This window comes from Triticum urartu, chromosome 1A (genome assembly GCF_056163025.1).
Source record: "Triticum urartu cultivar PI428250 chromosome 1A, HENAU_Tu73, whole genome shotgun sequence".
Lineage (NCBI taxonomy): Eukaryota > Viridiplantae > Streptophyta > Magnoliopsida > Poales > Poaceae > Triticum > Triticum urartu.
Window position 1 is genome coordinate 380628839 of NC_141873.1, and position 11959 is coordinate 380640797.

General features: G+C 47.9%; 1 protein-coding gene across 1 annotated transcript; it reads left to right on the forward strand.

The window, feature by feature from the left end:
* The first annotated feature begins 3097 nt into the window (after window positions 1–3097).
* On the forward strand, window positions 3098–6196 carry LOC147991327 (uncharacterized). Its single transcript, XM_087538627.1, has 4 exons — window positions 3098–4347; window positions 4808–4903; window positions 4997–5880; window positions 5988–6196. Exons 1-4 carry the CDS (start codon window positions 3098–3100, stop codon window positions 6194–6196), a joined length of 2439 nt encoding a protein of 812 aa, XP_087394753.1.
* Window positions 6197–11959: the final 5763 nt, after the last annotated feature.

Sequence of the window (11959 nt, forward strand, 5' to 3'; positions counted from 1 at the left end):
GACGTCGGCGCCGCAGAAACGCCTGGGGAGAGCCTGTTGGGGGCGCGGCTGGAGATGCTCTAAGAGAAGAAGACGACTGAGAGAAGAAAAGTATGGATGCACTTCGAATAAGGATGGCAATGGGTGGGTGCTAGGACACGCGTCGCGCAGGGGAAGCAGCCGACGAGACGAAACGGAAGGATCCACCGGTGGATTCAAGCGTTTCCCATTATATTTTTTTCTTAGAAAGAAGCTTTTCCATTATACAGTACATGCCCTTAATATGGAGTTAATACCGCTTCTAGTACATATACTTGTCCCGGTGGGAACAATTTCATACAAGAACTAAAAAACCCCATAAAAGTAGTACAACAACTTTGCTAACAGAACATTTTAGTCCATTTCCGTCTATTCTGCCGGTGCGTCATCTCCTGCTGTTATAACGTGCTTCTACAGTTGCTGACGTGGAACCGGGCCCGCATGTCAGTGTCACAAAGAAAGAATAAACCAAAACAACAAACTAAGGGGGTGGTTTCGAACCGGAGACCTCACGCACAAGTTTTCTTGGAGGTAGCAGCGTGCTAACCAACCCAACATAAGGCAACCATCGATCTAAATTGAGCTGCACATCTTATAGTCTTTGGTCGCGCACGGAACGAGAACACTTCAACCGATCATTGATCGGTATACCTAAAAGAAATACGTACTCCTACTTAATACAAATACTTTTTGTGGGCTTAAGAGAAATTCCAACGGGGCAATCCATTTCGTCCTACCACGTCCGTTTGGGTCGCTGCGGACAAAACCATCGGCCCAACGCATCGCCCATTTTGAAAACCGTCCGACTCACGTTCGCGCGGACCCATTTCCGACCCAAAATTGTGCCTGAAATGCGTCGGCAGGGACGCGAAGCGGACGCGCCGCGCGTCCCCTCAGTGTCCGCTGCGGTCCCACGTGGCGGCTACGCAACTACCGCCCGTCATCTAATTTATGACGACCACCATCACCGGGCCCACTAGTCAGCCAGTGGAAGCGTTGTTTTTTAACCCACGCGTGCGGGGGAGGGGGCGGCCTCATCCACTTCCGTCCACATCTGGCCCCCACCACCCTCTTCGTGCTTCCTCGCCGGCGACAACCCAAACCTTAGCAATGAGCCTCTTCGGCAACAGCTCCGGCAACGACAAGGGCAAGGGCACCCCCGGCGCCTCATCCTCCCGTGCTCCTCCTCCCCCTCCTCCCCCACCACCGGCGCGTTCCCACTCAGGTCGGCAGCATCTGCACATCCCGGTGCACCAAACGTGGTGACACTAGGAGTACAAGCAGCCGATGCCTTACCCTGACGTGACGTTGTCGCACCACTGGCACCTCGATCCGTAGCAGATCCCGGTGCCGGCGGTTCCGCGATCACAGCGGGAGCACGACGAGGAAGTGCGCAGGCGCTGGGCGCAGCTCACGTCGGCGCAGCAGCGAATGCCCGAATACGCTGCCGACTCTCCCAACTGGGAGGCCTGATTTGCCCTCGAACACGACGAGCAACGGCGACGAGGCGTCCACATCAACCCCCAGTTTCCACTGCCGCCCCTTAGGGTAGAGCCGGAGGAAGAGAAGGCGGAGGCGGAGTACCAAGCCACCCTCGAGGAGGCCCTGCAGCACGCGCTGGAGGCGAGCCGACTCGAGGAGGCGCCCACTGGGATGGGCTGGAGCAAGCCCTTTTGTCTGCGGCGGGGACTCCGTCCAGGCGCCCTTGTTCGTGTCGCCGCCGCCGTCGGCGCCGCCCGTCGTCGAGCTCAAGGCCGAGCCGGAGCCGGAGCGCGATCCAACTCCCACGTGCAAGCGGTCACCACCGCCCCCTGTTGGGGAACACAGTAATTCAAAAAAAATTCTACGCACACGCAAGATCTATCATGGTGATGCATAGCAATGAGAGGGGAGAGTGTGTCGACGTACCCTCGTAGACCGAAAGCGGAAGTGTTATGACAACGCGGTTGATGTAGTCGTACGTCTTCACGATCCGACCGATCCTAGTACTGAAAGTACGGCGCCTCCGCAATCAGCACACGTTCATCTCGGTGACGTCCCATGAACTATGTTGCTAGCACACGTGCATGCACCTCGGCAGGATGACTGGTCTTCTCAATGTTGCCAGCACATAAATATAGCTATGTTAGCTGGCCCGGTTATTTGGTCTCGATCATTGAAGATATGCCAGTGGTTCATATATCGAAGCTAGTGAACAGCGGCATCGTGGTCCGGCTCATGTACAAGAAACCCTGGCTCAAACGTGAAGCATACTCCCTTCAGCCCTTTTTAGTTGGCATATAAGATTTGTCTGAAGTCAAGCCTCATAATGTTTGACCAACTTTATAGAAAAAGATATCAACATTCATAATGTGAAATTGACATCATTAGATGCGTCATGACTTTATTTTTCATATCGTATAACTTTAGTATTGTAGATGTTGATATTTTTTCATATAAATATGGTCAAATTGTAAAGTTTGACTTCGAACAATTCTTATATGCAGAGTAAAAAGGACCGGAGGGAGTACATACTCAAATGGATCACTGAACGTATCTTTAGCGGGGAATACAGCTCTCGGTATTTAAGAAAAAATTATGAGTGTAAACTGTGCGTGAATAAACGATTATAAAGGTTGCAGCTCCAATTTGTACAACAAGTGTCTTTTGTCAGGGTGGTTAGCGCGTTGCAGTTTTGGCAAGCAGACTGAGTGCGGGAGGTCTTCGTTCGAAACCGGCTGCGTACTATTTTATGATTTGGTTTATTCTTTTGCGTGCGACACTGACAAATGAGGCCGGTTCCATGTCAGCGAACGTTATAACGGCAGGAGATGACACACCGGCAGAATAGACGGAAATGAACTAAAATGTTCTGTTAGCAAAGTTGTTGTACTACTTTTGCGGGTTTTTTTTAGTTCTTGTATGAACTTGTTCCCACCAGGACAAGTTTATGTATTTGAAGTGGTATTAACTCCTTAATATGTATTGGAGGAGATTCCGGCACGCCCCAGCAGCAGTCCGTATGTGGAAAAGACTAGGCCCGACCGGCCGGTTGCTATGCTTATTTATAGAAATCGAATCCCAAGGGAGAAGCTGCAAGATGGCGGCGGCCGACACGGAGAAGGAGAAGGCGGCGGTCAGCGCCTGCACCCTGTACCGATGCTTCTGCTGCTGGCATCGTCTCTGCTCTCCCCGGGTCCCGCGCGTCGCCCCCGGCAGGGACTACGTCTGCATCCCGGCTGGTGTGGATGACAGCCCCGCCTGGTCGCTGCTCGTCGGCCTCCTCTCCGCATCCATCCCTATGATCTCCGAAGACAGCGTCCTGGGCCTGCACCGGTTCCGCGTCGTGCGATCCGGTCGAATCCTCGGCCGGAGCGACGATGCCCTCGACACCCTGTGCACCGTCGAGACCACCAAGGGCTGCAGCGGCATCGCCAGCGCTACCGCCGCGCTGACGCCCGACGGCCGCTCGCTATGCCTCTTCTCCGAGCACCTGGATCCCGGGAAGTACTCGGCGACCCCACGAGCCCAGCAGCTGCGGCTCGCCGACGAAGCCACCGCCATGTCCGAGCTGCCTCGCCTGCCGCAGGACACTTGCATGCATTGCCGCCCCGTCTCGGCCGCCGGCCACCTCTGGGCTCCATACGTCTACTTGGAGTATGCAGGCAAGTGCGTGCTCGGGATGCAACGCTTCCGCAAGGACGCTGACCGGTGGGAGCAGGCCGGGGACACCTTCCCCTTCCACTACAAGAGCCAGATGAGCAAACTGTGGAATGGCGACTTCTTGCAGGGATGCGCCGTGCTCCCCGACGACACCATCTTGGTGTCGCTGCGACCAGCTCAGGGCGTCTTCTTAACCTTCAATTGCTCCGATTGCACCTGGACCGTGGTCGCCACCTCAGACCCAGAGAACACACAGACCGCCTACGTTCCCATCCTGGGCCCTGGTGTGTACATACAAGGAGATGATGAGACAGATGATGATGATGGCGCCGTCTACTTCCTCCGTGACAATTGCGTCTATGCCTACAAGCTGCGCTATTACCAGGACCAGGAGGATCAGCGAAGAAAGCTCAAGCTGGAGCCACCTACCACTGTCGACTCTGTCTGTCCTTTCTACGATGAAGGGTATGGTTTCCTCACGCACCTGGGCGGTCGACTCATGTGCTCCGTCTGGATCGGGGTGGAGCTCCAGTGCTCATGTGCCCATCTGCACGCCATCATCTCCACCTTCAGAGTTAGACCAGCCAGCGCTCAGCAGAAAGGCATCGATATACTGCATTCCACCTGCCGCCGCTTGGATGTGCTCTCTGTTGCACTACAACCGACCCATGAATTCTGCTTCCTACAGTAAGTTCATTGATGCATTATTTGTTTTCTCATCGTTGTGTTTGTTTGCATTACTGAGTTAGTTACTTATTAGTACTTCCACTAAAAAGAAGGCATACAAAATTTGTCTCTGTTGGTCAGTTGTGCGAGAGCGCTCCCACGCTGCTCACCCGGGTTCGAGTTTTAAAAAATTGCCTGAAATCGAACGATGCAAAGTTTGAACCCAAATATTTTGGGAAAACTATCAAGAACCACGAGACCAAATTTTATGAAATTCATATCATTAGACACATAATAAATATGTTTTCACATTGTATTTAGTAAGTATTGTAGTTATTGATGATTTTTCCCACAAACATGGCCAAAGTATGTGCCCTCTAACTTCCGAAAAGATTTATAGATCTTTAATTTTTCTAGAGCCGGTCGAAGGGAGCACAATATACAATATTGTTTCTGATCTTTCTTGTCACATGTCAACTAGGGAGTATGAGGACCACAATGCCATGCCGCCTGCAACGCTGGAGTATCCAACCAGCTCTCCCGTCATAGAATCCTCCAAGATGCTTGATTGTTGCAGGTTTCAAGCTTACATACTTCAAATATAGTTATACTCGCTTTATTCTAAGCATTTTGTGCAACATATTAATGTCCTACATGACATATTGTGCAGCAATTTTCTATCTGTAAAGCCGGGACATTACGAGTTTGAGGAGCCTCCTGAGGACCCAGCGGTCCAGATCAACAAGGACCTATATATTATTTGCGAAGCTCACTTGCAGACAATTGTGTATGTTGCCAAAATAGAGAACGGAAGGATTGGATCTCATGATAAACTTCTCACGCAAAAGCATGCCCTGGTCTTATCTTACGACACTGACGATTATTACCTTGTTCGGTATCGGTCTCCCCCGTGGCACCTCGTCTTCAGCAGCCGCAGCTCCGATGTATATGCTGTCTCTAACACACAAGATGGCATAGATGCATACGGTCCAACTGAGGAGTCCAAGCTGTTTCCATGCACGGAGCCTCCTGCTCCTGACCCTTTCTCTATGGTTCTTGAAGTTGGTAACAGGATCGTCGCTCTGAGCGAGACTCTCGGTGTTTCCTACCATGATGGATCCAAATGGGTGAGTTGCAGGCATCACGCAGAGGAATCTCTTGCTTTGAACGGGAAGGTTGACCTGTCCGGATATGCGGTCCTGGGTGACAATTCCTTCGTGGTTTCGGAGGCCGGCACAGGTTCGCTCCTTATGTTCGACCTGCGTTCCGAGAGATGGAGCGTTGTGCGGCGTGCTTCTGCTTCGTGCGGAACCCAACTGTTGAACGGGAGATCTGTGTTTGTTGATGGTTTCGTCTACACATGCACAATGGGGGGCATTCTCGCGTATGAGCTAGTTGATCAGCAAGATGATGGTAAGGAGCTTGGGGAGCCGGTCCTCTTGCAGTTCTCGTGGCAGTTGTCGGAGTGCAGGGGTTGGGACGCTGAAAGGATGTGCTTGGATTGTGCTGACAAAGACAAGATCCCTGATGCGATTGTGTTCTGTGTGGTGCAAGGTGATTGATTATATCTCACTTCATCGCTCCCTTTTTATTTATTTAACTTCGTTAGTTCTTGAAAGACATATTTAATGCTTTTGTGTTTTCTACTATATATGTTATAGGTGAATATGGTTGTTCAAGAAACCTTCCTGGCAGCCTTTCTCGCAGCCACGATGTACACATCACAACTGTTCAGGTGAAGACTGAAAGAACACACGGAGGCAAAAGGAGGCCGGAGAGAATTGACCATGTGGATATCAGCACATGTTTCATTGAGCATGATGCAGCACTGGTCTGGACCAAACGGTGTTTTGCGGTTGAGTCTTCTTGATCTCTACTACATCGTAAAGTCGGCCGCAGTGCGTGTGTTCACAAAAGCACTATCTTGGCTTCTTCTTTTCTGCGGGAAAAAGCCTATCTCGGCTTAGCTTCCCACTTGTACATACGTGCCATGAATTATGCTATACTATATAAATATCGCATCTTTTTATACTCTTATACCCATGAAGACCGTTGACTATGTGGTCCAAGCAATTGCTCAATTCTCCAAAATACTCCCTCCGTAAACGTTTATAAGACGTTTTTATCATTACGAGGGAGTAATGAAATTCTAGGATTGTCGTTCATGATGAATCTAATGAAACATTTTTTACTATAGATATTGATATATTCTTATATAAATTTGGTAAAATTTAATGAAATTTGATCTTGAACAAACCCAAAACCCTAATAATTTTGGAACAGGGGAGTTATTTACCCAAAACCACCACACTTGGGGATAGGGTAACCGGTCGGTACCACATTTAAGCCATGTCACAAAAAACCACCAACTCTGGGACTAATCGGTACCGCGGAGCACTGACTGGCCGTTTTAGCCGCGGAAACAGCGAAACCGACAGGTCGGGCCCACCTGTCGGGTCGACGTGGCGCAGGCTGACGGACGCTGTTAGACGGAGGGGGACGGCCGTTTCCGCGCCCGTGTATTAGGTCACGCCCCTGCCGTTTCGTCCTCCAATCCCCGATTCAGTTTCCCTCCCGCGCGTTCCTCCCGCTCTGCTCATGGCGACCAGCTCCGGCGGCGGCTATGGCGGAGAAGGTCTCGACGGCTCCGGCGGCGGTGGTCATTCTTCCGGTGGCCGCCGCCCGCAATGCGACCCCGTTGGCAAGTTGGGCCCCAACCCCGATGGCGATTCGCACTCGACGGCGGATTGGGGAAAAGCTGTCCTGCCGCCACCGTCGCGGCATGTGGAGGAGGCAGAGAAGGATGTTGCGGACGCGGAGAAGGCGTCGGCGGCGGCTGATTCGTTGGGGGAGGAAGTACCCCCCGGGCATCCATCTCCACCCAGGTAAATCTCAGTGCAAAAACCTAGGGTTAGGGTTCTAGCAATACTGCTTAGTTAGAGTACTCAGTTAGTTAGGATGCCTAGGGTTACTTCTAGCAATACTGCTTCGTTGGGGGAGGAAGCTCCTATGCCTAGATGAAGTTTTTTCTTTGTTTTTTTTCTGAATTACTAAATGTATCATAGTTTATTCTGCATTTGTTGGCTCTTGTGGCATAGATCTTATTGTTGTTACTTTGCTTTATATGTGAATATGTCATAGTTTTTATTGTGGCACTCAAAATGTCATGGTCATGAATTTGATTTGTGTTCTGTAGGCTTGAAAATGTTACTGAAAATGTCATGGTCATTAATATGTTTTAATATGTTTTGTGTTTTGTAGGCCTGAGGAGCCATGGTCATTATATTTTCAGTTTCCTTCTAAAGATGCTGCCAAAAAAATGCCCTTGTGAAGATGTATGAGAGAGACATCACTTATGGCAGTTTGCTTAATTTGATGGTCAGAAATGGATATGGAAGTGATGACAGTATTTGCTACTTGAGGAAGGATTGCACAGGGCTGCAAGGGATTACTTTCGTCAGAAACAACACTGAAGTGGATGAGATGATAAAGCAGTTTAAAAACAGTCAGACACTGTGTTTGTATGTTAAAGAGGGGAAATTAGATATAAAGCAAGCACCAGTTAACAAAAGTGCAGAAGATGAAGAAGTGGACCCAGATGAAACAATTGAAGATTTAACAGTGGACCCACCAGTTGTATTTGCTGTTAATGAGTCAGGTGTTGTGCACAAAACAAACACTGATCATGTTGTCTCATCATATTTTCTTGGTACACAAGAAAGTGTGAACTATATGCCAATAAAATCAGTTCCTCCACCATGCCAGTTACTGCTTGGGACACAAGATCACCCAATTGAGTCAGAGATGGTAGATGCAGATGAGGAAAATAATGCATTGCAGCAGGTTAACACTCAAGTTAGTGTTAATTATGCAGATTTCCAGTTTGATACAGATGAGGAAGAGCATGCAGGAAATGAGGACACATCTGATGAAGATGATGACTCAGTATTTGATGAAGACTTTGTAGCTCATGAAGACCTCTCAGATGCAGATTCAGATTCCATGGACTATGAAGAAGAAGATAATGTAGCTAGAGAAGAAGAATAGAGGAGGAAAGTGGACAGTGATCTGAAAGACACAATTGCTGACATTAAGAGGAAGAGAGCTCAATACATGAGCAGTACACACTGTGAAGGAGACACACACCCTGAAGATTTATATGACATAGACTTGGAGGAAGAGGATGATGATTGTCAAGAGATAGCAGTTCCTGAGCCTGTTCAGAAGAAGATAAAGAGGCCTGGGCCTACTAGTAGGTCCCACTCTAGTGCTAACAGAAGCATGAATGAGGACTGGTATCCATCTTCAGAAGAGGATGATATAGGCTTTGAAGCTGATGATGATGGAAATGAACCTATGTCTTTTATAATCCCCTCTGGTAGAAAGAGCAGAGCTAAGAAAAGACCACCTAGGGTCTGGTATGATGAGGGCAGGCTGCATCCAGAGCAGCAATTCCAGCTTAGGCTTTGTTTCAGAGATGTGTACCAGTTTAGAGAGGCTCTTGTGAATTTGCATGTGAAACAACTTAGAAGATACAAATATCACAGAAACTGCAGTGATAGGGTAATAGTGTGTTGTGATGGAGAGGGCTGTCAGTTCCACATGGTTGCAGCAAAGATCAGTAATGAGCCCACTTTCTGCATTAAGAAGATGGTATTGGAGCACACCTGTCCCACCCAATCTGACAAGACAAGGGTCAGCTCCAAGTGGCTTGGCAACAAAATGCTTGAAACTATCATATCAGACCCCAACACTATTGTACCTGCTATAGTTGACAAGGTAAAGAGGCAGTTTGGTGTTGAGGTGCCCAAGATGATGGCATGGAGAGTAAAGAGGAAAGCAAAGGAGATTGTGCTTGGAGATCACAAGAGGCAATACAAGAGGCTGAGAGATTTTTTGGAGACTGTGAAGGCTACAAATCCTGGATCAAGATGCATTGTCAGTACTGTGAGTGGAAAAACAAGAGAAAACCCAACTGCAGGACCAAGGTTTCATGGTCTTTTTTCTGTTTGAATGCATGTGTTGAGGGATTTTTGAATGGATGCAGGCCATTCATAGGCCTAGATGGTTGTTTCATTAAGTTAACTAGTGGGGCACAAATACTAGCTGCTACTGGAAGGGATGCAAACAACAATATGTACCCCATAGCATTTGGAGTGGTTGGAGTTGAAGACACACCAAATTGGTCATGGTTTTTGACTCAACTCAAATATGCCCTAGGAGGGACTGAAGAGGGAAAATTTGGGAAGTACACATTCATGTCTGATAGATAGAAGGTGAGTTTATCTACATCGTCACTTGTCCCTAAAATAGTACTCTAATTAGTTCATTAATTTGTTTAATTAGTTATGCATTTAGTGTATTTAGTCTAATTAGTTCTGCATTTAGTGTATTTAGTTCATTAATTTGTTGAACACTTACCCTGGTTGGCATGTGTATAGTGGTCAAGGTAGCCTAGGGTGACCCTTATGGGCCACCATAGCCCAACCAACCTCCCACCTACCCTAGTTGGCATGTGTCGAGTGGTAACGCATCTTGTCGACACTTCGGTCAAGGTAGCCTAGGGTGACCCTTATGGGCCACCATAGCCCAACCAACCTCCCACCTACCCTAGTTGGCATGTGTCGAGTGGTAACGCATCTTGTCGATACTTCGGTCAAGATAGCCTAGGGTGACCCTTATGGGCCACCATAGCCCAACCAACCTCCCACCTACCCTAGTTGGCATGTGTCGAGCGGTAACGCATCTTGTCGATACTTCGGTCAAGATAGCCTAGGGTGACCCTTATGGACCACCATAGCCCAACCAACCTCCCACCTACCCTAGTTGGCATGTGTCGAGTGGTAACGCATCTTGTCGATACTTGGGTCAAGATAGCCTAGGGTGACCCTTATGGACCACCATAGCCCAACCAACCTCCCACCTACCCTAGTTGGCATGTGTCGAGTGGTAACGCATCTTGTCGACACTTCGGTCAAGGTAGCCTAGGGTGACCCTTATGGGCCAACATAGGACAAGCTACAACAATTAAATTGAATTAAATCAATGTAATATTAAATCAATATGATATTACTACAACAATTAAATTGAATTAAAATTTGTTTTAATAATTTATTTCATTTTAAAAAATTCAAAATCCTTTGCAGGGTCTGTTGAATGCAGTCACAACAGTCTTTCCCAACTGCCCTCATAGGTACTGCTTGAGGCACATTTATGCCAACTTTCAGAGAGCGGGATTCAGAGGAGAAGACTTGAAGAAATGCATGGATGCAGCTGCATATGCTTACACTGAACATGACTTTCAGTTGGCAATGGAGAGCATGAAGGCTGAGTGCAAGGCTACTTGGGAGTGGATGTCAAGGATTCCTCCAAAAGCTTGGTGAAGACATGCAATGGATACTAACTGCAAAACTGATCTGGTTGTCAATAACTTAAGTGAAGTTTTTAATAAGTACATACGTGATGTAAGGAACAAGCCAATTGTCACCATGATCAATGGGATCAAGGACAAACTTCTGGTAAGGTATCAGCAAAAGAGAGAGGGTGGACTAGTTTCAAGATGGGAAATTGCACCAACTTATGTTGAGAGGTTAGAGATGAACAAGAGATATGCAAGGGACTGCAAATCATTGATAGCTGGACCAGGTCTTTTCCAAGTGAGTAGTGGGGATAAGACCTACTCTGTTGACACTAATCTAAAAACATGTGGTTGTAAGAAGTGGGACATCTCTGGAATTCCTTGCAACCATGGTTGTTCTGCCATCTACAGGTCCAAACAACTACCAGAGGACCATGTAAATATTTTCTTCAAAAAGGCTATGTACTTGGAGTCATACAAGCCTATCATTTACCCAGTTCCTGGTCCTGATTGTTGGGTGAAAACTGCAACTCTTGACATTGACCCACCTCAGTTCAAAGAAGACAAGAAGGGACCAGCAGAAGAGAAAAGGAAGAAAGGCAGGTTTGAGCCTCCTCAAGCAAAGCAAACATCAAGAATGGCTACAATAACTTGTAGTAACTGCAAGTTGCAGGGCCACAAATACACAAGTTGTGCAAAGCCATTGAGGCCAGATCTGCAAATCAGGAAGAACAAACACATGGTATGTTATTTTTGACTTCCTTCTCTATCTCATCACTCATTAAGTATCACTGAAATTTATCCAACAAAAATAATTGCAGGAAAACAGGACAGCCCCTGCATGGCAGCAAGGGGGAAGCTCAACATCTGGTACAACAACTCCTAGGGGTGCAAGCTCTACATCTTCTTCAAGGGGATCTGCTGCTGCTGCTGCTTCAAGGGGCAAATCTGCTAGAGCTGCTGCTACATCTGCTAGAGCTGCTGGTTCATCTGCTAGAGCTGCAAATTCTTCTCCTTCTGGTGCTGGTACTGCTGCTGCAAGGAGAGGTGCAAAAACAGGTGCAAGAAGCTTCAATCCTCCAAGAACTACTGCAGAAGCTTCAACTAGCCAGCCAACAGGAAATAGGCTGAAAAGGGCAAGATACATGAGCAAAAGGATGGAGGGGTACTTCTATGCTAGTGGGAACTACTAAGAGTTCTTGTTTGACTATGTATCCAAGTGCATGTGTGCTCCATCAGGCACTAGAGCACTTTATCTATGCCAACACTAAATTT